The sequence below is a fragment of the Hypomesus transpacificus genome, chromosome 9 (genome assembly GCF_021917145.1).
Source record: "Hypomesus transpacificus isolate Combined female chromosome 9, fHypTra1, whole genome shotgun sequence".
Taxonomy (NCBI): domain Eukaryota; kingdom Metazoa; phylum Chordata; class Actinopteri; order Osmeriformes; family Osmeridae; genus Hypomesus; species Hypomesus transpacificus.
This window is the reverse complement of record NC_061068.1, coordinates 18,187,518-18,213,122: the sequence shown is the minus strand read 5'-3', so window position 1 is coordinate 18,213,122 and position 25,605 is coordinate 18,187,518. Positions and strand designations below refer to the sequence as shown.

General features: G+C 43.7%; 1 protein-coding gene across 1 annotated transcript in view; it reads right to left on the bottom strand.

The window, feature by feature from the left end:
* pik3c2b (phosphatidylinositol-4-phosphate 3-kinase, catalytic subunit type 2 beta) overlaps window positions 1-25,605 on the bottom strand; it is a 139,079-nt gene that overhangs the window by 34,444 nt on the left and 79,030 nt on the right. The window contains exons 16-24 of the mRNA XM_047024937.1: window positions 21,687-21,875; window positions 21,156-21,249; window positions 20,774-20,868; window positions 20,179-20,359; window positions 19,918-20,025; window positions 19,670-19,762; window positions 2,279-2,408; window positions 1,987-2,123; window positions 1,553-1,722 (exon numbers count right to left, since the gene is read on the bottom strand). Coding sequence (XP_046880893.1) covers window positions 1,553-1,722; window positions 1,987-2,123; window positions 2,279-2,408; window positions 19,670-19,762; window positions 19,918-20,025; window positions 20,179-20,359; window positions 20,774-20,868; window positions 21,156-21,249; window positions 21,687-21,875 — 1,197 coding nt within the window. The remainder of the gene's footprint in view (window positions 1-1,552; window positions 1,723-1,986; window positions 2,124-2,278; window positions 2,409-19,669; window positions 19,763-19,917; window positions 20,026-20,178; window positions 20,360-20,773; window positions 20,869-21,155; window positions 21,250-21,686; window positions 21,876-25,605) is intronic.

Below are 25,605 nucleotides of genomic sequence, written 5' to 3'. Positions count from 1 at the left end.
TGCAAAAGATGGCCTTGTGAACAGTACAACAGGCCACCGGACTCCACTCCCCCGGAATCAAATGAACAAAAGTGCCTAATTTGGTTGGCTACCTTAACAGCAAGACAATGAAAAGTGGTTTAAACCAGTTAATTATTCTTTGATTAAATAAGTGTAGGGATATGTCCAAGAAAAAAAACATTCTGTCTGTTCATTAGGGCTGTCCCCGACTAACATTTTCTTTGTTCAACCAAGACTCGACTAAGCACTTCTGAAAATCGACTAATCGAAATTTGAAAAGTTTTTTTTCTTTTCTATAAATGTCACAATGTTTTTCATTAAACCATTTTGTGTGATGTTTTACCTCAATGTTTTAAGAGATAATATGAAAGAAATACATACGTAAGAAGGGAGATTGACAACTAGACAAACATAAATGTACAAACATTTTCCCGATCTGACTCAATGTAGCTGCTGGACATTCCAGATTCAGCCGCTATAAAATAAGCTAATAATAAGCCTTATGTCACCAGTCCTGTTGTTACCGAATGCCAATATAATACAAAATGCCTGATTGGTTATTATTTATTATCTATTACAATGTACTACAAATAAAAAATATTGTTTGTTTAACATGCAAATCATGCAACAGAGAAAGATTGTGTTGTCTTTGCCGGAGAAGATAATGTCATTCGATTTGGATGTGATTCTTATAATAGGCATATAGATTTTTCAACCCAGCGCGTGTTAGCATGAGTGAAGTTGGCCAACTTATGGTTTTCAGGTGGTAGGCTACATCACATTCAACATCGAACTATGAAAAATAAACCGTTGTTGGCAGAGATTGCGTTCAACGTTTTTCACCCGGTAATTTGTAAATGTACTGTAAATGAAATCCTGCCATACGACAGATTTATTTTCCATTTTGCCTACACAAAGTACGCTATGGCAGAGTTTGTAGTTCGTCAGCCAATTGTGCTCATGCCATGTGCAAAAAAAAAAAAAAAAAGAACAGATTAACGAAAGGGAAAACAGTAACACCTTTTCTTTTAAATATATATTTTTTGAGTTGCTTTATTGTCTTTAATAATATAATCTACAATTTCTGTAGAACATTTCTTTAATTCAGCAATGGTGACACAAGCGGGAATCAGATCTCACACTGCCATTCCCAACTCAACTAAAAAAATCTTAGTCGACCAAGAGCATATCGACCAGAAAATCGACTAGTCGAGTCGGGGACAGCCCTACTGTTTATTTAGAATAACTAGCAACCACTCACAGTCTGAAATAGATACCATGGGCCCTGCAATAGTATATAGGTAATTTCAAAATTATAAATCTATTCTGCTGAAACAAAATGTCTTTGTCTTCATGTATTTTCATAAAACTGTCCTATCAGATTCTACTTCTTGTTATAAGACCATGGATTCTTTTCAGTCCCCAACCACACAGTAATATATCGATTACAATATATATGTACAGCTAGGACTACATTTCCCAGAAAAGTATCTCCTAACCCTAACCTGCGAGCCTGAGAGGTTTCTGGGCACGTGTTTCCCAGGGTCCTTACCGTTTGATGTTGCCGAACATCTGAGCGTGGCCCAGGAACTTGCCGAAGTCAATGTGGAACATGTGTCCGCTGGTCCTGAGCATGATGTTGTCATTGTGGCGATCGCAGATCCCCAGGATGTATGTGGCCACGCAGCAGCCTGCACACGAGTAGATGAAGTTCTCTACCGCCTGACAGGATTCAAGTCAGAGGTCAGGGTTCAGAGTTTAGGGTCAGGGTTTAGGGTTTGGAATCAGAGTTTAAGTTGGGGTTTATGATTCAGGCTTTGGAGTCAGGGTTTAGGATCAGGGTTCAGGATCAGGGTTTAGGATTCAGGTTTAGGGTTCAGGGTTCCACATTCAGGGTTTGAGGTCAGGGTTTAGGGTCAGGGTTTTTGATGATGCAGGGTTTAGGGGTCAGGGTTTAGGATTCACAGTTTTCTAGTGTTGTTGTACCTTCTCATACTCATCCTCGGTGGGGTTGTGTTTCTGCAGCCAGTCCGCCAGGGGGCGGTCCTTAAAGGAGCCCGTCACCCCATGCTCTCCCTGGATCTTCCTCAGGGTATCCGCCTGGGGGATCATCTCCACCATGCCTTAAAAAAAGGGATCCATCAATCCTACCATCCTCTTCTTCCCTCCATCTCTCTACTATATCCCTCCCTCTCACTCCTACTCAGCTCCCCCTCCACCCTCCCTCATCCTCCTCACTTTCCCTTCCTCCACCCTCCCTCCTCCTCCCCCTCTTTACCTCTCCCCCTCCCAGTAGAGAAGCATCTGAAGATGACCATCCTCATGTCCAGTCCTTCCTGGATCCAGATCTTGTTCATCACACGAATGATCTGCAGTGTCAGCATGTCCTGCCGTAGGTCGTCCCCCGACTGGGGAAGGACAAGGGAGAGAGATAAAGATATGGAAGCAGGTTAGTTTCTCAGGGTTGTCTCTAACTAAATGGATCTGCACCAGACTCCCTGGAGAAGACACACACTAACTCAGCATACTGGGCCCTCACAGTATTTCTACTGAGCCTTGAAATTGCGACTATTTTGGTCACATATGCTCCCGACTGTAATCAACTGTATCTGTGTGACCTCAAAATATATTTAGGAGCATTGTGCGAGTGAAAGTAATCAGTATTAAATTGCATAATCTCTTTACAAAACGCTCGCTAATTAGCCTACTGCACAGTATGTGCTTGCAGTGAGCTGATTTCTGGTGAGTTTTCGGCAAGTTTCCGGTCTAACGTTCTATCCAACAGAACATAACCATTTAAACCTCATCTTTACGTTTGTAACTTATTTGGGGGGAGGGGGGGGGGGGAGTACACATGATGATTGTTCCTACAGAGCTGAAATTTAAAGTTGAACAATAGCAATAGGCATCCATAAAGATGGTTTACACTGCGGCTAGCTTGATTTTATTTTTGACGAGTGATAAATGGGTTCCATAACTCAAAAAAACTTTATTTTATTTTCTATTTACGTTTCATTTGCGTGTGTATGTTACACATTTCAGCATTGGCTCTGATAGCCCCAATAGCTGATATGGAGTTTTGTCCGTTAAAATCAATTGATCAATTTTTGGCATTTGTGTTAAATGCTGATTACCAGCAACATTTCAGGCTGAAGGCCTCCATAGTTTCATGTCAGGTAGTCAGGTGGCTGAGCGGTTAGGGAATCGGGCTAGAAATCTGAAGGTTGCCAGTTCGTTCCAAATTACATTGTGTCCTTGGGCAAGGCACTTCACCCTACTTGCCTCGGGGGAATGTCCCTGTACTTACTGTAAGTCGTTCTGGATAAGAGCGTCTGCTAAATGACTAAATGTAAATGTACGTCAGAAGGTTATAAGGTGTGGGGAAATTACATAGTTTTTGATGGCATTTTAGTGGCTCTCCATCAATTAAATATTATCTGTGATGATTTTTTTTTCAGGGGTCCATGCCCACCTTTTGCAGCATTGTCCTACTATATTTAATTTCAAATTTTTTGATGGCCCTACCTCATTGTTCCAATTGATGCACTCTTTATGTACAAAATACACGTTGGTATGATTTTAGTATTTAAGTATTTAATGTTTAAATATCATTTGTTCCAGTTTTTAATGTGCCCCACTGATTAAACACAATTTTACTGTCCCACCCAGTAAAATTAGTCTAGACCCGCCACAGGAATCCTGGAACTATAGATGGATAGTGAAGAGTGCCTGTGAAGAAATTGATGACACTCACACAGAATCCTGGAATTATAGATAGGGCACAGTGCCCGTGGTGCAGTTGATGAGTAAGATGACACACACAGGTTTCTATAATAATAGATAAATCCATCAGGAGAGACCAGGGGGGCATTCCAGAAAGCTGGTTTTGTGAAAACCTTGACTTTGGTAACTCTGAAACAAGGCAAACTCTGGGTTTTCCATTCCAGAAAGAGAGGTGATGCAAACTGTTGGTCAGTGTCCATGGTAACTGACTCAGTGACCCTAACCTGCTTGCTGGCAAGTTTTCCATAACAAACTCTGCATTTTTACCAATCCCCTACCACAGAGCCCCTTGAGTGTTTTTCTAGTTTAAGAAAATATAGCACATCTTCAATCCAGTGTGTAAAAGTGAGAGGATGGGGATCTTTCTGCTAACGTCTAAAGCTAACGTTAAAATAAGACACATTAACCACAGCCTGAGTTGGCTCAGGCTAATAATAATAATGCGACTAAACGAGACGAAATAACGTTGTAACATTTCGTCTCGTCACGGTCAACGAAAATTTCAACATTTTAACACAGGGATGCAAACACATGCATGGTCAAAAAAGAGAGAAGTAATTTCAGCCCTCGCCCCGCGGCAAATATCCATATACTTACATTGCCACCAACCCCCTGACATCCCTGGCCCACCCCTATATGCACAGAGTAAAATGACATTCTGAAGATAAAAATACTACAAAACTAATTTGTAATATTCTTTTTTTTTTTTTTTTCAGAGACATAAACTCTTATTAAACTATCTAGCACTTCTTCTGGTTTTACTCCTTCCTATTCTTAGTGGCCACCTCTAAGGGCACTAAATGTTGATGATCCTAGCCAACTCCTTCAGCTGAGTAACAGCCTGGGAATGGCCCCTCACCACAGGATCAATGGAGGACAAGGCCTGTAGGTTCTTACTTTTAGGTAGTTTAAACTACTACTAAAATTAACTCTGCTTCAAACCCCCACAAACTTTTCTCTACCTTTTCCACCCTTCTTAACCCACCTCCCCCACCCCCTCCCTCCACCCTGACAGCAGACAACTTCTCCTCCTTCTTTGAGAAAAAAGTCGCCGACATTAGCAGTCGGTTCCCTAAACCCACCTTTCCTACCCCCTCACCCTCCATGACTGACCCAACTAAATGTCTAAACTCTTTCTCTCCCCTGTCCGAGGCAGAGCTCTCTGACCTCATTCTCTCTCATCGCCCCACCTCCTGTCCCCTTGATCCTGTCCCCTCCCCTCTCTTTCAAACCATCTCCCCCTCTATCATAACTTTTCTGCTCCATGTTCTAAACTCCTCTCTTACCTCTGGCACCTTCCCCTCTGCCTTCAAACAGGCCAGAGTTACCCCTCTACTCAAAAAACCCTCCCTTAACCCTGCCGTCCTCCAGAACTACAGACCGGTATCACTGTTACCCTTCTTCTCTAAAACAATTGAACGTGCTGTATCTAACCAACTGTCTAACTTTCTTTCTCAGAACAACCTGCTTGACCCCAACCAATCGGGCTTCAAGACCGGCCACTCCACAAAAACTGCCCTCCTTTCAGTCACCACTGCCCTCCAGTCTGCCAGAGCGGCTTCAAGGTCATCCGTCATCATTCTGCTGGACCTTTCTGCGGCGTTCGATACGGTTAACCACCAGATCCTGCTCTCCAGACTTTCTGAGATGGGGATCACTGGCACTGCACTCCAGTGGATCTCATCCTACCTGTCGGGAAGATCCTACCAGGTCTCCTGGGGAGGCAAACTGTCAGACCCTCGCCAGCTCTCCACTGGTGTCCCACAGGGCTCCGTCCTTGGACCCCTCCTCTTCTCTCTGTACACCACCTCACTTGGACCAATCATCACCTCCCATGGCTTCTCCTACCACTGCTACGCTGACGACACGCAGCTGTACCTGTTGTTCCCCCCGACCGATCCGGGGATCTCAGCTAGGAGTGAGGCCTGCCTCGCAGACATCTCCGACTGGATGACCGAGCACCACCTCCAGCTGAACCTTGCCAAAACGGAACTTCTCATCATCCCGGCCAAACCCTCCATCTCCCACGATCACCCTGGGATCTGCGACGGTGACCCCCTCATCCTCTGCCAGGAACCTTGGGGTTACCATGGATGACGAGCTCTCCCTCACGGCCCACATTGCTGCGGTCTCCCGGTCGTAGATAGAAATCTGGGGTTGTAGAGGGTAGATTCACCCTCTACAACATCCGGAAGATCAAGAGATACCTGTCTAAGCACTCCACCCAGCTGCTTGTCCAAGCAATGGTCCTCTCCAAGTTGGACTACTGCAACTCGCTGCTCGCCGGTCTCCCAGCATGCGCAACCCGCCCTCTTCAGAGGATTCAGAACGCAGCGGCCCGCCTGGTCTACAATCTACCCAGACGCTCCCACGTTACCCCGCTCCTCATCTCCCTCCACTAGCTACCCATAACGGCCCGCATCAGATTCCCAAAGACCCTGGTGCTGACCTTCCGAGCAGTGAACGGGACTGCACCCGACTACATCAAGTCTCTCCTGCAGCCTTACACCCCCACCTGCCACCTACGGTCTTCTTCAGACAACCGCCTGGTGGTCCCACCGCTCAAGACCGCCCGGTCCCAACACAAGCTCTTCTCCTGCCTGGCCCCCTAGTGGTGGAATCAACTCCCCACCTCCATCAGAGACACAGACTGTCTCTCCACCTTCAAGCGAAGGCTCAAGACACACTTGTTCCGGGAGTACAACGGTGCTTAGGAATGGTTTGTTGAACCCAACACTAGTTTCCTCAAGGATCACGATGACTCTTGCTTAGACTGTTGCTCTTGTTGGTTAGTGGTAGCTGATTTGAACTGTTGTATTATATTTAATCCTATATTTATTGCTTTCCTAAAGGTACACTTGCACTTAGAGATTCATGTTGTGTAATTGTAATTTGCTTAACTACATGCTCTTATGGTTTCTTCCCTTTAGCACTTATTTTTGGTTGTTCACAATGTGTACTTCTGTTTTTGGTTACCTGCAATGCTTTGGGGGGATCTTGTTGTTATTATCAGTGACCTATGCACTTTGTAAAGCTCTCTCTTGGAAGTCTCTTTGGATAAAAGCGTCCGCTAAATGAATAAATGTAATGTAAATGTAGTTTGTTCTACTTGCCACAAGCTGTGTATGGTCACCTTCCCAATAAAATCTATGACAGTAGGCGATTTTCTTTAAGACTGCAAGGGAAGCTCGGCTTCCCCTAAAATGTCAAAAAAATGTATGGTCAAATATTTACTATTGTGTTAACATTTTAAATGTGTTAGAACACGTTCATCTCGAAGACGCGTTCGTTCAGAATCAGATACATTATATTAGCAGGTCGACTGACTCGATTTCCTTCTCATACTTTCCGGTAGCGTCACAGTGCATTTCTCTGTTGAAGGCCAGCGTCCAGGGACTTGAATGGGGCTGCTTTGAACAGTTTTTGTGTTTCGAAACTATACGGTCATTGGATACATTTTGCGATTATGTACCTCCCACGGACGCTCAGCGTCACGCACGCCGGGTTTTTGCTTGAGGGAGGGTCTGTCGAAAGACTGCATCTCCTTTTTAATGATAGCGATTTTGTACTATAAAAGGTCGCCGAAGCTATTCGAGCTCAGTCCCATTAGCGGATTTTGCAAGTGTGGTCAAAAGACAAACTGCTGCAACCTATTCTTGGTATTTGTTTGCGCGAAATTGCTAGCCAATTTTCATCATACATTTCATATAATTATACACCACATTCCTTGTTTCAGTTAACCTATTTTCCACATTTCCTTCGATGTTTATCCTAATTCATCCCCACCGGCAGCACAAATGCATACTTGTCAGCCCACTCTGTCTGAAATGTGTGATTTTTGGAATCAACTTTTCGCTTTATGGGTTTGTCTCGCCATGATGATAAAGAAGAAACAGGTACCGTTGGCAAATCGATGAGCCTGCGTTGTTGCGAATGACTCACACGACCTGCGTGACCCACAGAGGTTGCGGCCAACGTTGAGTGAGTGATTCCTGATGGAGCTTTAGATTGGACACGGAAGATATAAAGCACATCTAGTAGGAAAAAAATATAGGCTATAGCACAAAATCACGCATCAATGAAAACTTACTTGTATTGCGTCTAGGTCCGGATCCGCCTATTGAGTCACCTCGCCATAGACAGTAAAAGATACGCAGCAAGAAGACACACGAGTAGGCTAGTTCACGCTTGCACGCATACTGCTGATTTGCTTATTTCCTATTTACTTGTTTGGTGGAGGCAATCCAGAATTACTGTTAGTGCGATTATAATCACCCTCCCCCGCCCCCCCCTAAAAGAAATTCGGATTTGCACGATTCACACAAGTCACCCAAACTGACGTGAAAAAGCGGGAGGCGCCGAAAAGCGTGCCGTTTGCATCCCTGTTAACAGTTTTTATTTTTTAAACCACATTTAGTCTTGTTTTTATACGTCAACAATATTGCATTATACATGTAATTATAGTCATTTTCACATGACATGTTGCGTCACGTCTTGTTTTCGTCACGTGATAAAGGTTCGTTGACTACGATATTTAGTCATAATTTTTTATTGACGAAAGCGACACTACTGGGGAGGCACCAAAAATTGCCATAAATGGGCAAGGGCCGATGCATTCTGAGAGAGCCTCAAAAACCAAAGACCAAAAGTTTGCTGCAACCCCAAAACATGTGGGCATGAGTAGCAGGGAATGAATTGCATCGACCATAGATAGGACTAAGTGCCTTGAAAGTTTTAGGTTGGTCCAGTGTGATCGGTGTAGAACAGGGGTGGCTAACCAGTCCAGCATAAAGAGCCACAAAAAAAAACACACCATAGCAAAGAGCCACACAACACATGCACTGTGCACCGACTCAGTGGGAAACTTGGCAGTCTTTGTTATCCACAAGCCTTTTCAGGTCTGGCTTGTACTCAGTTGTGGCCACTACAATAGAAGCAACTCCTTCACGTGTGTATCGGTAAGAACAGAACGATGTTTTGACTTAACTTGTTTAAGTGTAGAAAACACTGATTTACATACATAAGTTGCTACAAACATTGACATTAGCTTGAGTGCAGCCTGTTTAACATTGGGATATCTGTCTGTGGGCACTGTTTTCCAGAACTCTGTGGTTCCTTCTCTCAACACAGATTTCAGTCTATCATCCTCAAAACGTTCAATCATCTCCAACTGGGACGCTGCTTCATTTGTTACTAAAGGGGCTTTCAAACAGTCTGATTCAACAGTGAAAGCAGGGCCGGATCCAGGGGGGGGGGGGCCGGGGTGGGCTGCGCCCCCCCAGAATTCTGCCCCAAGCTCCTTCTGACTTCAGCCTAAAGGCCGATATATGCTTCTGCGTTTTTTCGAAAAACGGACACATGGGAACGCCCTCGTCCCCGTGGAACGCCCTCTACAACCTCTCCGTCAGCCCTCGTAGAGCCTCGGAGAGCTTGACGTGCACCTCCTTAATTTTGTAACTCTCCGTCGTAGCTACGGAGAGCTACGAAGAGCTACGGAGACCCCCTTGGCTGTGATTGGTCAGTATTAATTACCGCTTGTGTCTGGGGTAGGGGCGGGGTTGCCGTGATAGCAGGACGAACAGAATCCTTTGACCGCCATTGCGTGTAAAGTTTTTACAATTCATATTTCAGCTAAACGGTGCATGTAAATCAGAATCTGAATAAAAATGTGATGAGAAATGGGCAGTGTAGTTGCTGAAAATGTGCGTATTTTATTGATGGAACGGCTAATTTGTAAATTTGCTCCGACTTTTCGGTAACCTAGGTAAATAAACACTCAGCGACGTCTAAACAAAAAAACGTTGCGCCACCTACTCTTCTGGCGGTGAATTGTTTTCAGCACCCACAGCCTACGGAGAACCATAAACGCAGTCTATCCATCCATATCCGTGCGTATCCGTGCGCCCCCCATCCATAAACGGAGACGCAGAAGCATATTTCGGCCTTTAATAGTTACATGTTGAAGCTATGAAAAGCTGTTAGTGCTTTCATTAATATGCAGTTTTTTCAACCAATCTTTTTAAAAGATTCCCCAGTGATTGTCTGGTTGATAATGGGCAACGTAGGTTAGAGCTCCGCATCCATGTTTACCGATAAAAGTGAAATCAACCTCGAATCTCTTGCCACTCACTTGGTCTCAAAGTTAATGTATATCGGTCTTCTGTGGAGGGCTTTTGACGAATAGTAAAGTGCAGCATTGGTGTTTAATGTTAGACCCTGGAATTTCATACTTCTGTTTCAGTTTTAATCTGTATTTGTTTTCATAGAAGATACACGGGTTAAACACATTTACAGTCTTTTAGCTTCGTTAGCCATGGATTGTTCTTTGCGTGAGTGTTTGTACCTACAAAGAAAAACCTTTTATCATGCATCGATTTCTGATCCCCAAACCATATACTACAGCCCCTGCGACAAGGGATATTAAACTCATACTCCAGAGCAGGCAGAGCTTGCTGGTCCTCGTGGAAGCACTTCCCTGTCTCTCGGTACCAACGTTACCGCTGCTGTGGGTGAAGGCGAGCATGGTTTGAATCACAGCAATCCAATGCAGCCTGTTCTGCAAACGTACCCCATAAGCATTTTCAGCCAAGGGCCTAAGCCTCGCTCTCAAACTTGGTTAGAATACTTAGCCAAGCTACATGCATGTTTCTGCTTCCCCTGTCAACAATTTGGAGCCAGAATGATAAAGACATCACCTTCATAGACAAGGTTTTTTACTAGAGCTGTCAAACAATTAAAATATTTAATCGCGATTAATCGCATTAATGTCATAGTTAACTCGCGATTAATCACATTTTAATCTATTCTAAATGTCCCTTGATTTCTTTTTCATCCAGTATTTTTTCAAATTTTAATGCTCTTATCAACATGGAAAAGTGGTTCGGATTGCTTCGTGCAAATGTTTTTTTTTTTATTGAAAACAACATTGCAATTGCCTGGCTTTGACGAGTGGGCGGAGAATTCGCATCAGCTGTGTGCTTGGCCATCAAAATGGTATTTTAGACTCCACGACGTGCTGCAATGATAGCTCAGTTCACAACGACAGAACACACTGATCACTTTGGTCTTGTCAATGGAACCATTTGGCAACCTTTTAAAAGTAAACTTTCCATTCGGAATCTTATTGACATCTATTTCGACGTCTGGCGCTGGCAATCAACTCAAAACGTAACGTTAGCCTACTACCAGTGAATGTCTAATATCCGTAAACGGGCTCTGCTACTACTCTTTAGCCGGCTCGCAAGCCCAAACAAGTGTGTGTGTGGCGTGCCTATTGTTTTGTTTCCGGTCTAGCTAGATCCGGTGCGGTATTGTAGTTTTTCTAATGCAGTGGTTGTTGCAACAGAATGTGAAAAAAACTAAAAGGTTTGCTAGGTCAAAAAGAGCGTTAATCGCGCAATAAAAAAATTGACGCCGTTAATTTGGGTTTGTTTTAACTCCATTAATAACGCGTTTAACTGACAGGACTATTTTTTACCAATTGGAAAACTGCGGCGGTTTATTTTACATAGAGCTCAAAAAACTATTTTGCGCTCAAATGAATGCCCAAAAATTTGGCTCGCTCGCACTGTGGAGGATCCTATCCAGCATCAAATCAAACCCAGGATATGTCATGGGTTTGGGTTAAGCCCCGAATGTGTATAACGTCCGGCTCAATGCCTGATTAACACTCGGATCATTAAGCAGACTCAAAGATGATAACAATGGCTATATACAAAATTATACGATCCCCTTCCATAATCATGATGCCCCCCCATAAATGTTCACTGCCCCCCCAGTCAAAGCAGGCTGCATCCGGCCCTAAGTGAAAGGGTTAATGAGGAAGGTGATCTGTGGCCGTTTTTCCCTCAGGTTGCAGAATCTGTCCTCAAAACTCTGCTGCAGATTTTCAACCAGTGTTGCATAGCATGCCATGCTCCAATGTAAGACCTCAGCTGCTCCTCCACTTGCCTTCAACAAGGAGGGGAAATATGTGAGCTCTCTCTTTTTAAGATGGGTCTGGAGTAGCTTGAGCTTGTTGACAAATGTGAAAACACTTTGCACCAGGTCAGGCAGCATTTTTTACTTTCCTTGCAGATATACATTCAGTTTGTTCAGATGATGCAGCATGTCAACCAGAAACCCCAAATCTGAAATCCACTGGGGGTCATGTAGCTGAGGATATTCCTTATGTTTCTCTGCCAGAAACAGCTTCACTGGGTTCAACATTTCAAAAAAGTGTGAAAGCATGTTACCTCTTGAAAGCCATCTCACAGTGCAGTGGAAAAGCAGATCACTGGGAAGATCTTCATCAAGTTCAGCTATGAGGTTTTTGAACTGTCTGTGATTGAGAGCATGAGTGCGAATACAATTCACAATTTCTAGAGTTTCATGACGTGGTCCAAGTTCAGCTTCTTAGACACCAGATACTCTTGATGGATGAAGCAGTGAAATGCCAAAAAATCCAGGAAACGGTAGTCAGCTTTACACAGCCCAACATGGCCATTTGCAGCTCCTAACATAGCTGGCGCACTGTCTGTGGCTATTGCTGTCAGTTTTGACAACTGCAAATTTGCCTTCTCAGCAACAGTCATGAGTGTCTCTTTCAGGTCGATGCCACGGGTCCTGTCTTTTAATGGCACAATGTTAAGCAGCTCCTCCGTAATTGTGCAGTCTTCTGACACAGACCGTACAAATATTACCAACTGAGGCTTATCCTGAATGTCACAACTCTCATCCAAAGCAATGCTGAAATACAGGCATTTCTCAAGGTCCGTATGTAAATGTGTTTCAATGGAGTTGTTGATATCTGATATTCTCTGTTCAACTGTCTGCCGTGACAGCTGCAGGTCGGACACTTTAAACTGTTATTTTCAGGCGCGAGGATAGCGATGACATCTTTGAGACATGTTTTCACAAAGTCCCCTTCACTGTATGGCTTTTTAGCACGAGCAATGTTCCATGCTACCTGATATGATGCTAACGTGAAAGTCTCTGAGTGCTTTGATTATTTTATTTTTTGCTGAGTCTGCTTCTCTGACTGCCGTTTCAACGTGTTCATTTTGTGCTTGCGAAGTTCACTACCTTTGGGGAAATCCTGGGCGATTTTAGCATGCAGTGATGTGAAATGGCGCTCCAGGTTTGATGCTTTAAAATGCGATAGCGAAGTCTCGCAAATCAAGCAGAGAGGCTTCCCATTTCGTTCCACAAAAAAATACAGTTCCTCCCACTCAAATAAAAACTAATTCACTCATTCACTAGCATCAACTAACCTATTCCTATTAGCCGTTGTGTTTTCCTATTTGCCGTTGTGTTTTCCTATTTGCCGTTGCGTTTTCCTATTTGCCGTTGCGTTTTCCTATTTGCCGTTGCGTTTTCCTATTCGCCGTTGTGTTTCCTATTCGCCGTTGTGTTTTCCTATTCGCCGTTGTGTTTTCCTATTTGCCGTTGTGTTTTACTATTTGCCGATGTGTTTTGCTATTTGCCTGTGTTTTGCTATTTGCCGTTGTGTTTTGCTATTTGCCGTTGTGTTTTGCACTTCAGGGCCACCGTATAGAAGCCCAGTAGTAAGCAAGACAATCTGGAGCTGCCATACCACCAAGACATTTTGGGTGCTGTAAGATACTTTTCGCTATGTGGGGAGCTTTGTTATTCAACACAAAACATGAAATGATAGAATTTAGTTTGTAAAAGAATGATTTGGGAATGAATACAGGGATACATTGAAATAGATAAGTGCATATGGGAATAATATTGGATGGAATTAATACAGCCTGCAACAGAGAGTGGAAGGTGTCCCCAATGCTCAAGTTTAAGTTCAAAGTCAGCTTGAGGAGAGGTGAAAAATTGGCGGAAAAGAAGTTGGAGAATTTATCCACTACATTGACAACTAGATATCTACATTTATTTGAAACCTTGAAAGGCAGAGAACTGGATGTGTATTTATGGGCTGCCTCATTAATTAGAAACAATTTACTCTTCTGTAAATTTAGTTTATAGCCTGAGACATGACAAAATTGATCTAAAATGCAAAGCACGTGAGAAAAATTGGGCTGGGTCTGAAATGTATAGAAGTAGGTCATCGGCATATAACAAAACTTGTTGTTCCTGACTCTCTCTAATAACACTTTTTATCAGAGGACTATGGGCCTCATTTACCAAGCCGTTTGCACCTGTTTCCAGGTGTTAATTGATCGCTAAGACTGACTTACCGATGCAGGCTATTTACAAACAGGACGCACTTGGGTAAAATTGCAGATTGCCTGCCACATGAGCGTGAACAGGCAAATTGCGCTTTCAATGTGTTTGTGGAAGGGACATGGGGAAAGTGGGAGGGTCATGGGGAAAGTGGGAGTTCCAGCCAAAAAGGTGGGAGGAAATGCGTAAAGTGCGCCTAATTATATATTCTGCGGTAAGAGTGTAAGAGTGTGCCTCTATTTTGCGGGGGAAATTCTCCGCCTCTTAAAAGCAGGTGTAAACCAGTAGCGCATTTCCCTGTGTGTACAAATTCAATGGCAGCAGTGATCTGAGCAAAGCGAAGACATAGGCCAATTTTTTTCCGAGGGTGTGGATGTTGTTTAATGTTCGTATGCTTCATGTTTTGGTTACCGGCGTTGTTTATGATCATTGACCTTTTCATTGACTTTTGTAAAGCTCTCTCTTGAGAGTCGCTTTGGATAAAAGCGTCTGCTAAATTAAAACATTTAAATGTTCTGCCCTGTAATATATTCAGGATGGCTGTTGCTTCATGCACGTCACTAAATTTAAGCTTGCGCTTTCTTTTTCCCGTAGGAAGATCCATGATAGAAACATGCAGGCCCATTGTTCTTTTACATTACATTTACATTTATGCATTTAGCAGACGCTTTTGTCCAAAGCGACTTCCAAGAGAGAGCTTTACAAAAGTGCATAGGTCACTGATCATAACAATGAGATAGCGCCAAACATTGTGGGTAGCCAAAACATGAAGCATACATTGTGAAAAACCAAATTAGTGCCAAAGGAAAGAACCAAAAGAGCATGCAGTTTAACAAGTGCAAGAGTGTACATGTAGAAAAGCAATCAACAGTAAAATATTTCACAGCGAGTTCAATAATTTAAATCCGTTACAACTAACCAACAAGCGCAAGAAGTCTCTCAATAAGAGTCATTGTGATCCTGGAGGAAACTAGCATCAGGTCCAGCAAATCATTTTAGTGGCGCGCTATTACGCTTGAGGGCGGAGTATGCACTGAGTGTCAGGTTTAATAAATACTACGCAGGTTTAATAAATACTACGCAAAATGAGGAAGCATATTACCAAACTCGCAAAAACAGACGTAGCGTAAACTGCGCCATTGTTAGTAAATGAGGCCCAGTGTCTCAGAGAGAAAGTGTTATTGGTACAAACTGAAGAGAGTGGAGAAGTGTATAGTAATTAAACCCAAGAAATAAACTTCTTGCCAAAACCAAATTTTTCAAGGGTGTAAAAAAGGTAGCTCTTTAACCCTATCAAAAGCCTTTTCGGCATCTAAGAAAACTACAACCTCTGGAATAGGGGAGTCAGATGGGTGGGATACAATGTTGAATAAGCGCCTCACATAAAAAAATGAAAATCTGTTCCTGATGAAGCCTGTTTGGTCAGCTGATATAATGTCGGGTAAGATTCTTTCACGACAATATGCAAGGACCTTTGCAAAAAAATGTATTAAAAAAATTCAAATGTATCCACATTCTTTGTTCTTATTCAGAAGTAGAGACATTTGGGCAGATTGTTAAGTTTTGAGAAGAATGTCTGGGGTAAACATGTTAAGAAGCAGAGGAATGAGCTTCGCAGAAAATCTTTTGAAAAACGTAACTGGGAATCCATCCGGTCCAGGGCTCTTACCACTTTGCATAGCCATAATACCTACCCCCAGTTGATTACCCCCACCTCTCCTGCAGTGATTGGTCTATCAATATTTTCAACTGTGTCCCCTGATAGTTTTGGCATGGAAAGATTAGCAAAGACATTTAACAGGTCCTCAGTGGTAAGTTGCTGTTCTGAAGTATAGAGTGATACATACAAATTTGTGAAAGCATTATTAATTTGTTGGGGATCCCTAGGAAGGCTACTGCTTGTGTTGATTTCTGAAATGACTCATGAGGAAGCAGATCGACGAAGTTGGTGTGCCGAAAGGCCCATCCCAAGATTGTGCCCCAGACCGTGCAGCTAATTTCATGCTCAACACTTCAACGGGGGCTTATTACTTGAAAGAGGAATTATTTACCGTGTCCTCTCAGTTACACTCTCAGGGGATACTGTGACTTGCTAAAGTAGGCAAATGGCTAGTAGAACATAACATTTCATAATAATTTCAGTTAATCAAACAGCTGCAAGACCCAGTGAAATGTTATAGGCTAGCTAGCTTTAGCAAAATAACGCTAGCATCGCTAACAACATTACTAATTCAACTTTGGTAGTGTAACCAAGCTCTTTGTAAGTTCGGTTTAGATCTAATTGTATATGATCCTGTGGACAAAAAGACACGGACGCTGTCTCTTTTCATAACTTGTATTTTACCACTGCTCTTCTTGACATCGCTATTCGAACAGCCCTAACTGATTTCACAAATACATTCAACATCAAGCCTACAGAAACTCCCGCGGGACAAAACACCCTTGTCCGTTGTCACAGCTACAGTGGACTCGAACGGGATGTGGATGGTTGGTCGTCCCCGTCCCATTTGAGTCTCCACAGCATCCAGCCGTTCCAGGACTGAAGAGAGGTTTACTATGGCAACCTCATTAATGTGTACGTCTGTGACGGCAGAGTATGCAGCCAAGCTCTCTGTGACTTCTTCTACTCGGTCACGGGCATCACACTCAGATATATTATTAGTTTCTACCAGCTCAGCTAATTCTATCAGTGACTGCACAATTTGAGGGAGCGCCATGATCTGTGATGCGTCCTCTAAAGACCCGGCAATTCAATCAATTTCCCGGCACATTTGCCATGTAATGCAATGCGTATGTGCACACCGCCCCCTACCGAACAAGATGGGTAGCTCGGTCAGCAGGGAGCTGAAGAAGAGCGGCTACTGACGTCACTCTGCTGCGCCACTCAGAATGCATTTTCGTTTTCGAATTATGGGCAGTTCTTTGCGGGCAGAACATGAAAATGAAAATGCAATGTCCGCTCTGTGATTATGGCATAACATGTGCAGTCTTGAGGAAGAAAATGCAAATGCAATAGGATGATTGATTACTAATTTTATTTATGAGTCAAATAATGCAGCCACATTCTTAAAATGAAAATGCATTTCTGGAAATGCATTTAAATTTGAATTGTGGTCACGATTTTGCAGCCACGTTCTTAAAATGAAAATGCATTTCTGGAAATGCATTTTCATTTTCAAATTTTACATTTCAAATTGAATTTTGGTATCTATTTGCTGGGGCATATTTTGAAAATTAAATTTCAAATGTCTTTTTAGTTTTCATTTTAATTAAGTGAAAGAATGAGCAGTCTTAAGGAAGAAAATTAAAATGCAAATAGGATGATTGATTACTAATTTCATTTATGAGTCAAATAATGCAGCCACATTCTTAAAATGAAAATGCATTTCTGGAAATGCAATTTCCTTTGAATTTTGGTCACGATTTGCTTCCATAGTCTAGCTCCATCGACTCCCATTCATTTTGCACTCCTTGCCTCATGCTGGTGATCGCCCCCAGTGGAACTCTGGTGGAACTGCAACCAAATTCGGTACAATGAGGCTTATTAGGGAGTGGACAGGCTCTCCCTTAGACAAGCTCTGGTTTATTCCTCCGGCGAGCTAGCACCACGAGATCCCACTTTGTTGGACGACGATCAGTAAACGTCCAAGTATTTTAGATTACAAAGTCTATCGATGTCTGAGGTAAAAAATCAAAATGATCTGTTAAAAAAAAGCCTTTCAGAGCTTGCCAAAAAACAGACTACATTACTCAACGCAACAGCGCCTCAACCGTCCCCCTTACACTCTTAACTTTAATGCAGATTTTATATTGGTTAAAATCAACTGTCAATTACTCCTTGTCACTGCGCTCCGTTGTCACGTGACAGGGAGCTAACCGCACTCAAAATTTGAAGAGCTGAAAAGACATATACCCCTTTTCCACCAACACATTTTGGGTGCTGGTTTGGAGCCATTGCTTAATCTCAAACCACATCTTTCTCTTTAGACAGCCTGAGAACCGGCTTCGAACCAGGGAAAGTGGTTTGCAAGTAGCACCACATCATAGCTGGGTTAAAAGTGGGAACCAAGTAAGAACCGCTTGTGTCAGGGGCGGGGTTACCCTGACCAACAAGACAAACATCCTTTGACCGCTATTGCTGTGCGTTTTTACAATTCATATTTCAGCTAAACGGTATGTGTAAATCAGCATCTGAATTAAAATGTGATGAGAAGTGGACAGTGTCATTGCTGAAAATGTACTTATTTTATTGATGAAACGGCTAATTTGAAAATTTGCTCCGACTTTTCAATAACCTAGCTAGCATCGCAGTGCAGACACTAGTTGCTGCATTTGATCATAATCCTTTCCAATGAGTTAAATGACAAACACAAATTTTGAGTTTGTTTTAAACTTTATTAAGTATGAGCCTATATTTAACACAAATGTAATACACAAGCACTATACAGCAAAACTTTATAAAATGTTGCGCTGATAATGCCAGTGTTGTCATATTGCAGCGAGGCCAGGGTATTACGCAATAGCCAAGAAAACACGAATCTCAACCTCGCGTTCTTAGCGTTTTTCGGATTGATAAACAGCCTTTAGACAGGCTCTGCTTTGTGTTTGGCGCTGCTGCGCTAGTGTTGCTGGGAAAGATGAGACATATACAGTGATGTAATGACGTGGCTCTGTGGTGGCTCTCTAGCTCGTGGAAAAGCAAACCGGTTCTTGGAAGTCTCGCAAATTGAACCACCTCCGAACCGGCTCTAGCGCCAGCTCCGAACTAGCTCCTGGTTCACTTTGGTGGAAAGGGGGTATCAAACATTTTCGGTGGGTGCTCCTAAATCGGGGGGTACTCAATAGGCGGACTCCGGTCCGGAGCCAGACCCAGACACAATACAATTTGGACCGAAGACAAAATCAACATTCTAATTTAGTCATGATCCAAGCGAGTTTTCATTGGTGCGTGATTTTGGGCTATAGCCTATTATTTTTTCTTACTAGATGTGTTTTTTATCTTCCGTGTCCAATCCAAAAGGTCCAGGAGCTGTAATAACTGTGGGCCACGCAGGTTGTGTGTCATTCGCAACAACGCAGGCTAACGATTTGCTAATGGTACCCGTTACTTCCTTGGCGAAAATCATGGCGTGACAAAACCCGACAAAAAAGCGAAAAGTTGATTCCGAAAATTGCAAATTTCAGACCGAGTGGACTGAAAAGTATGCATTTGTGCTGCCGGTGAGGAGCACAAAACCGATGTGTTTAATCTGCAATGAGACGGTTGTCAAAAGTGGTAATGAGAAACGTAACTATGACACAAAGCCACTTTGAACAAAATTCCTACCCCCAGAACTCTGAGGTAAGGGCCAGAAAATAAACCATCACTTTTCCGGACCCTGGACTGAATGGACATTTGGTGAGTGGACCTTTTGGGTTTCTAATTGAGTACCCCTGGCCTAAATATTTGTTGGTGCTCCTAACTTTTCAAATTTGGGAGCACCAATGCTACCAAGGAAAAAAGTAAAATTCAAGCCCTGTCTCACTGTGTTTCCACTGGGCCCTCACTGTGTTTTTACTTAGACAGTGTTTCTACTGGAACTGTGTTTCTACTGGGCCCTCACTGTGTTTGTACTGGGATGCTGTTTCTACAGGGGTGCTCAATGTGTTTCTACTGCGGTGCTGTATGCCTGTGACCCAGAGGTGTTGTAGGACTGTGACCCTGACGTACCTTGAAGATGACATTGACATTGTCTCCTCTGGGGTCTAGAGTCTGGAAGGACAGTTTCAGGGGCACAGCGTTGGAGTTGAAGTAGGAGCATGACTATCCCAGGGGAGAGGGGGAAAGTATCAGACATCAGGAGATGATAAAGATGACTTGCATTTACAAAATCGATGGAACCCCGCCCAACACAAACACATACAAACAACAATACACCACTAAGACAAAAGTCTTCAAGTGCAGACAAACACACTGACCTGGATGTTGATGGCTTTGACCAGCAAAGCTGGGTTGAGGGGCAGACGACAGCTGCTGCTGACAGAGAAGAAGTGTTTCACCTCCTCCAGGCCCTCTCGCAGGATGGCCTGGAAACACACACACACACAAGCTGAAAAAAACAAGATTCCCAGCAGCCAAATGTAAGCTACAAGTGAGAGGTATGAATTATCACCACCCTCCTTAATCACCATCCCCCACAACCACACCAATACACCTGACACACACACACACACACACACCTGTCGGCTGGACGGTGAGGCATCACGGACGCACTGTGCCAGCGTGGCCAGGATGGACACCAGCCAGCTCTGGCGGTCAAACTCATCCCTCAGACCACGGCCCACGCAGCACAGCAGTGCCGCCAGCAGGTGCTGGTAACGCCCACTGAACTGGCTGTCCTGAAGGGCATCCTTCAGTAACCTGGGGGAGGGAGGAGGTGGGTTAGAGGAGGAAGGGTGGTGAGGGGAAGGTGAGGAAATAGGGCGTGGAAGGGATTTGGGGGCGGGGGGAAAGTGAGGAGAGAGGGATTTCATGTTTCCAAGCCTCACATAGTGAAAGTCTGGCATTTGCAGTTCCTCATCTTTCCAACAGGGGACATGTGGCATCGCTGCGTTCAAAGGATTCATTGTCTGACACATGCTGTGATTACATTCCAATAACTTAGTTGTGGGTGTGTGTTTCTGAGTAAAAGTGCGGTAAAGGTGTGTGATTTTCTGTGCAACAATAATGGTGTTTGACTTGACTGTGTGAGTGAGTGTGTGTGTGAATTAGTGAGTGCGTGTGTGTGAGAGTTAGTGAGCATGTGTATGTGTGGGCAGAGGGGGGGAAGCTCACCAGAAGAAGTAGTGAGCTATGCGGATGTCTCCTATGGCTCTACGGAGCAGGAAACGAACCAGGGGGCTGTCCAGGTAACACTCATACTTTAAAGCCTGGGAGGGAGAGAGACAGAGAGATAGAGAGAGATAGAGAGAGATAGATAGAGAGGGGGAGGGAGGGGTAGTTGGAGGGAGAGACAAAGGGAGAAAAGAACAGACAAAGAAAAAGACAGGGGGTAGGGAAGGAGAGAGGGGTTATAGAAAGATATTTTCTATAGGATCTTAACAGGCTTTACAGGTGACAGACTGGATAGGGGTGGTCTTTCTCCAAGGTAGGTTGGGTTGGAGTGGTCTACCCCCAGGGCAAGGTAGGGCAGGGGTGGTCTATCTCCAGTGGGTACCTGCACCAGCTGAGGCAGGAAGTCGAGAAGTTCTGAGTCTGAGATGGAGTCCATCCACTGGACAGCTGTCCGCCGCAACTCCTGGTCTGGAAACCTGGTCCACACACAAACGAACACTCATTAGGACAGTGTACAGATTGCTTATAACCCTCAGACACACACACTCTCTCTCCACTGCTTAGCTAAGATATGGCTTCAAGTTCCAGTTCGTTGGTCAGCATGGTAGATTCACCAGACTGAGGTCTCTCTAGCCTCTAGTAAACCTTGCGTCCCGCTCACATCACACCCAATAACACAACTTGACAAGGTGCACTGACATTGCCACGCGCCTGGCTGCAACGGTTGCCCCTGGTGACCGTTACTCTGGGGGAGTCGGTTGCTGGGGTTACTGTTGCTTCGGTGACAAGCAGAAGATCAGTGTGGTCTTTTCCATTTTACTCATTGAGGGTGTGTTGATATGGGATTGGTGGATGATTGTGGGTGTGGCCTGGTGATTCTACATCTGTGTGTGCCTGTGTGTGTGTGTCTTACGAGGCGTGCAGCAGTCCGAGGGCATCCAGATGGTTGAGGCAGGCCCACTGGCGCAGCAGAGCGTATATGTCGGACAGGCAGGCCCACTCCCAGCAGGGGGCGCTGGCCAGCACCAGGGGCAGGGCTCCACTCTGGGCCTGGCAGAACGCTCTCTTCTCCCACAGCAGGCGCCGGTCCTCCAGGGTCAACCTGGAAAGATAGGGGCTACAAATCATTCTGAAGACACACACACACACCACCCCTACCCACCAAAACACACAGACACACACACCACCCCTAACCACCAATACACACACACCACCCCTAACCACCAACACACACACAAACAAACACATAACCCCTGACCACCAACACACACACATCACCTCTAACCACCAACACACACAAACCACCCCTGACCACCCACACACACACACAACCCCTCACCACTGTTACAGACACACACACTTTAATTACTGTATGACACACACCATTGTTAACTACTGTAACACGTTCATAACCAACCCTAACTACAGTGACACACATACACATATCATCCCTAACTACTATAGACCTGGGGACAGTTTCATCTGTTGGGATTGGCTGTCCTCTTGCTATTGTCTATTGGCCAGGCCCAGGTGTCTTTGTTAGGATTGGCTGATCTTGACGGATCTGGCTACTGTTATAGAACAGTTATGTTGGCTCAAATTGTGGCTTAGACAATGATCCAGCAAAAGAGGACCTGAGGAGAGCAGCTTCCTGTTAGCTTTTCTTCATGAGGAACCCAGAGCATGATTCTGGAGCATCTCTTCCTTTTCATTTCAAGTTAATAGGTTTTACGAGTTTTGTAATACAGTTTGAATGATCTGGAGTTTGTTTCTTGGAAATACTCAAAGGTATAAGACAACCATGACACACACAAAAAGACCCTCACCTACACATGTATACACACTCATCTCTCTAATAATGTCTTTAATAATGACCGAAAACTGTGTGTGTGTGTGTGTGTGTACAAATTAGAATGGGTTTGGTTTTCCACGTTCAACCAATGAACCGGATACTCGGCAAAGTTCATATTCTGCATACGTCCTCTTTATAACCCAACGGAGTGCAGTGCCGGGACTGACATTGTTTGATAAGCATTTAGACTTCCAATAATTACAAATTATTTAAACATTATTTGCCGCAGCTTGGCTTGCTCTCCGCGTCACAGCCCCTTCACTCTGATTGGTCCTCTGGTCTGCTGCGAGTCTGGTCTGAGATTGCGAGAACTGGGCACCCGTCACGGAGCCAGAGGGGTGGCTGGGGTGGCACTGGACCCCCCCGATATCGGACTGGCCACCCCAGGTGCCACCCCAAAATGTAATTTTCTATCCCTGGCAATTGGATGCTGATTGACATTTAATTGATCTTGTTAAAAGAAGCATTTATTTTGACATCTGGCAGCGCATTTTTTCAATCTAGGATATTTTCACTGTTCACCAGTCATCACAAATCACTACGCCAGCGTCTGATACAGTGCCAGAGACGGAAGACAAGAGCATCATATTACAGTTACCGTTTTAAGGTTTAGGATTGGGGTTGAGGCTTCCTGAACAAAATGTTATGAAAGTTGAGTTGCTGGGCCGCAGAGCCATAGACAAAGATGCATATTGGCAATTTGGTTCCATAACAGATTCATATAAGAGAAATATCTGTTTTTGTTTAGCACTACCTTAGTAGCTATAACAGCGTAGTTGTCGTACTGTGGTGTGGTTGATTCAATTTTGTTTTTTTCATTTTCATATAGCACACTTTTAAAACAACAACAGTATCATTTAGCCATTTCAAATCTATTGTGATGACCTGACTATGTAGGTCAGAAATGAACAATCGTCCAGACATAAGCCTAAAATGAAATTCCCTAGTTGACGTTTATTAACCAAACGGTACACAGGCTACTAGTAAGCCAAACAGCTGTTTGGCTCTAGCCCACGCCAAATAAAAGAAAGGTAGCCCACAAAACAATAGTGACCGTGTCTTGTGAAACCCAGACGTAACAGAAAGAACAGTCGCTAAACCTGGTCCTAACTTCGAATGCTCCATCCCCCCAGCCCAACCACCCTCCATGCCCAGTGGCGGATTTAGTGATTTGGGGGCCCCAGGCGAATACAGGCATGGGGCCCCCTTTAACTTCTATTCTCACTCGTTTCAATCCATATAATAATTGTTAATATAATAATAATAACTAGAGAGGGTACAATTTCTAGAGAAATTGTAGGGTGTGCTCTATGACACCTTAAGTTTTTCCCTTCTAGCGATATTTTCAAGCATTTAGCCTACTCATATTGCATTAATTCATTAAGAACCCACTTTGAAACAAGCTATTGTACAACATTGTCGCCGGCAGTATTTCAGATGGAATCACGATTCAAACAATACCATCTGCCGACTGAAAATATTCCCCCAAAAACGTAAATAAGCTTTACATTTATTTAGGGGGAAATGGCTCATTCAAAAAAAGTTTGCTGGAAGCTATCATTGTCAGTAACAATGACAAATTTGGTCTCAGTATAAGTATAGAGACCTGCGTGGAGAAGCTGACCCCGATAAATTGTGCAACGAGCAAGATAGCCTACAGTAGCTGCTGTTACTAGCAAAGCTTCATTGAGCAGCACTTACGTGCTAGCTGCCGCATCATTGGATACCAGTGGAGAGAAAAATGATGTTTCCTTCAGTAGTTTCAGTTTGGCAACTACTTGTTTACTCTCGTCTTTGTCTATCTCTTTTGTGCTCCACTCGGGGAGTTGCGTTTCATTTAGCAAATTGTTTTTTGCATTCACTTCACTCTTCTACTGTCTCATATTAACCAACTGAAATGACTTTGCTGCAATCGATGGAATAGTCCACAGTAGAATGGGGTGGGAGGGGAAGCCTGCGTTGACACAAATAGAATAAACGCTCTGTTGATACTTTTGGGGAAGGTTTTGACTTTTAATTGATTTGTATTATTATTATTGATCATATAGTATTTTTATGGAGTCTTTCAAGGGGCCCCTGGCAGCTTGGGGCCCCAGGCGGTTGCCTACTTTGCCTAATGGTTAAATCCGCCCCTATCCATGCCCCTTCGCCAACCACTGGATGCCCGGCATCCGAACATTCTCGGCGTTCCCGTGATTAGCAGACAGCAGGTTGATTGGCATGTCGGACCACGCGAACACTACTGGTAAACAACCGCCTAACATATAACGCGTCTTTCGGTGTGGGTCGCTACACTATGTTTGAACTTTAACTGCTAAAATGTGGGTAATTGGATGTGTAGGCCTACATGTTGTTTTTGCTTAGGTTCACTTCAAACATTAAAAGAAAGGGTGAGATAGCAGACTTCTTCTGTTTTAATGTAAAAGATTCATCAAAGGGTCAACCTCTAACCCAGATTATATATTCATGAAAACAGACGGACAAAAGTATCTCCAGTTTGTGAGTACAGCGTGTGTAAGAAAGAAATGAGTTGCAATTCAGATGTGGACATAGTCTATTCATAGTAAATGTAGAATTTGATTAAAGTAAACCTAGTGGACAATACTAGGCCACACTGAAGAACTTAGACTAAAGTGAATTGTAATTTCTACTTCTAATCACTAATCATATGAATAATTTACACTGCTTAGATGCCAGGCTAAGGTTACACACACATTTTCAGTCTTGGTCTGTGGACCCCCTGAAGTATCCCTGGCCACCCCTTGGCCAACCCATATATAAAAGTCTGGTTCCGCCACTGCCGGGCACTCAGCATTCTGCAAATGTAATATTATGCAGGTGTCCTTTTTATAATCCAAAAGAGTGCTGTTGGCTACCGCAATTGAATTAATACGATTAACAAAGGCATTCGCAATTAAATAAAACCAAGTGTATAGGAAAATAGAGAATAGAGGTTTTGCATTTCCGATTTGCTACCCGA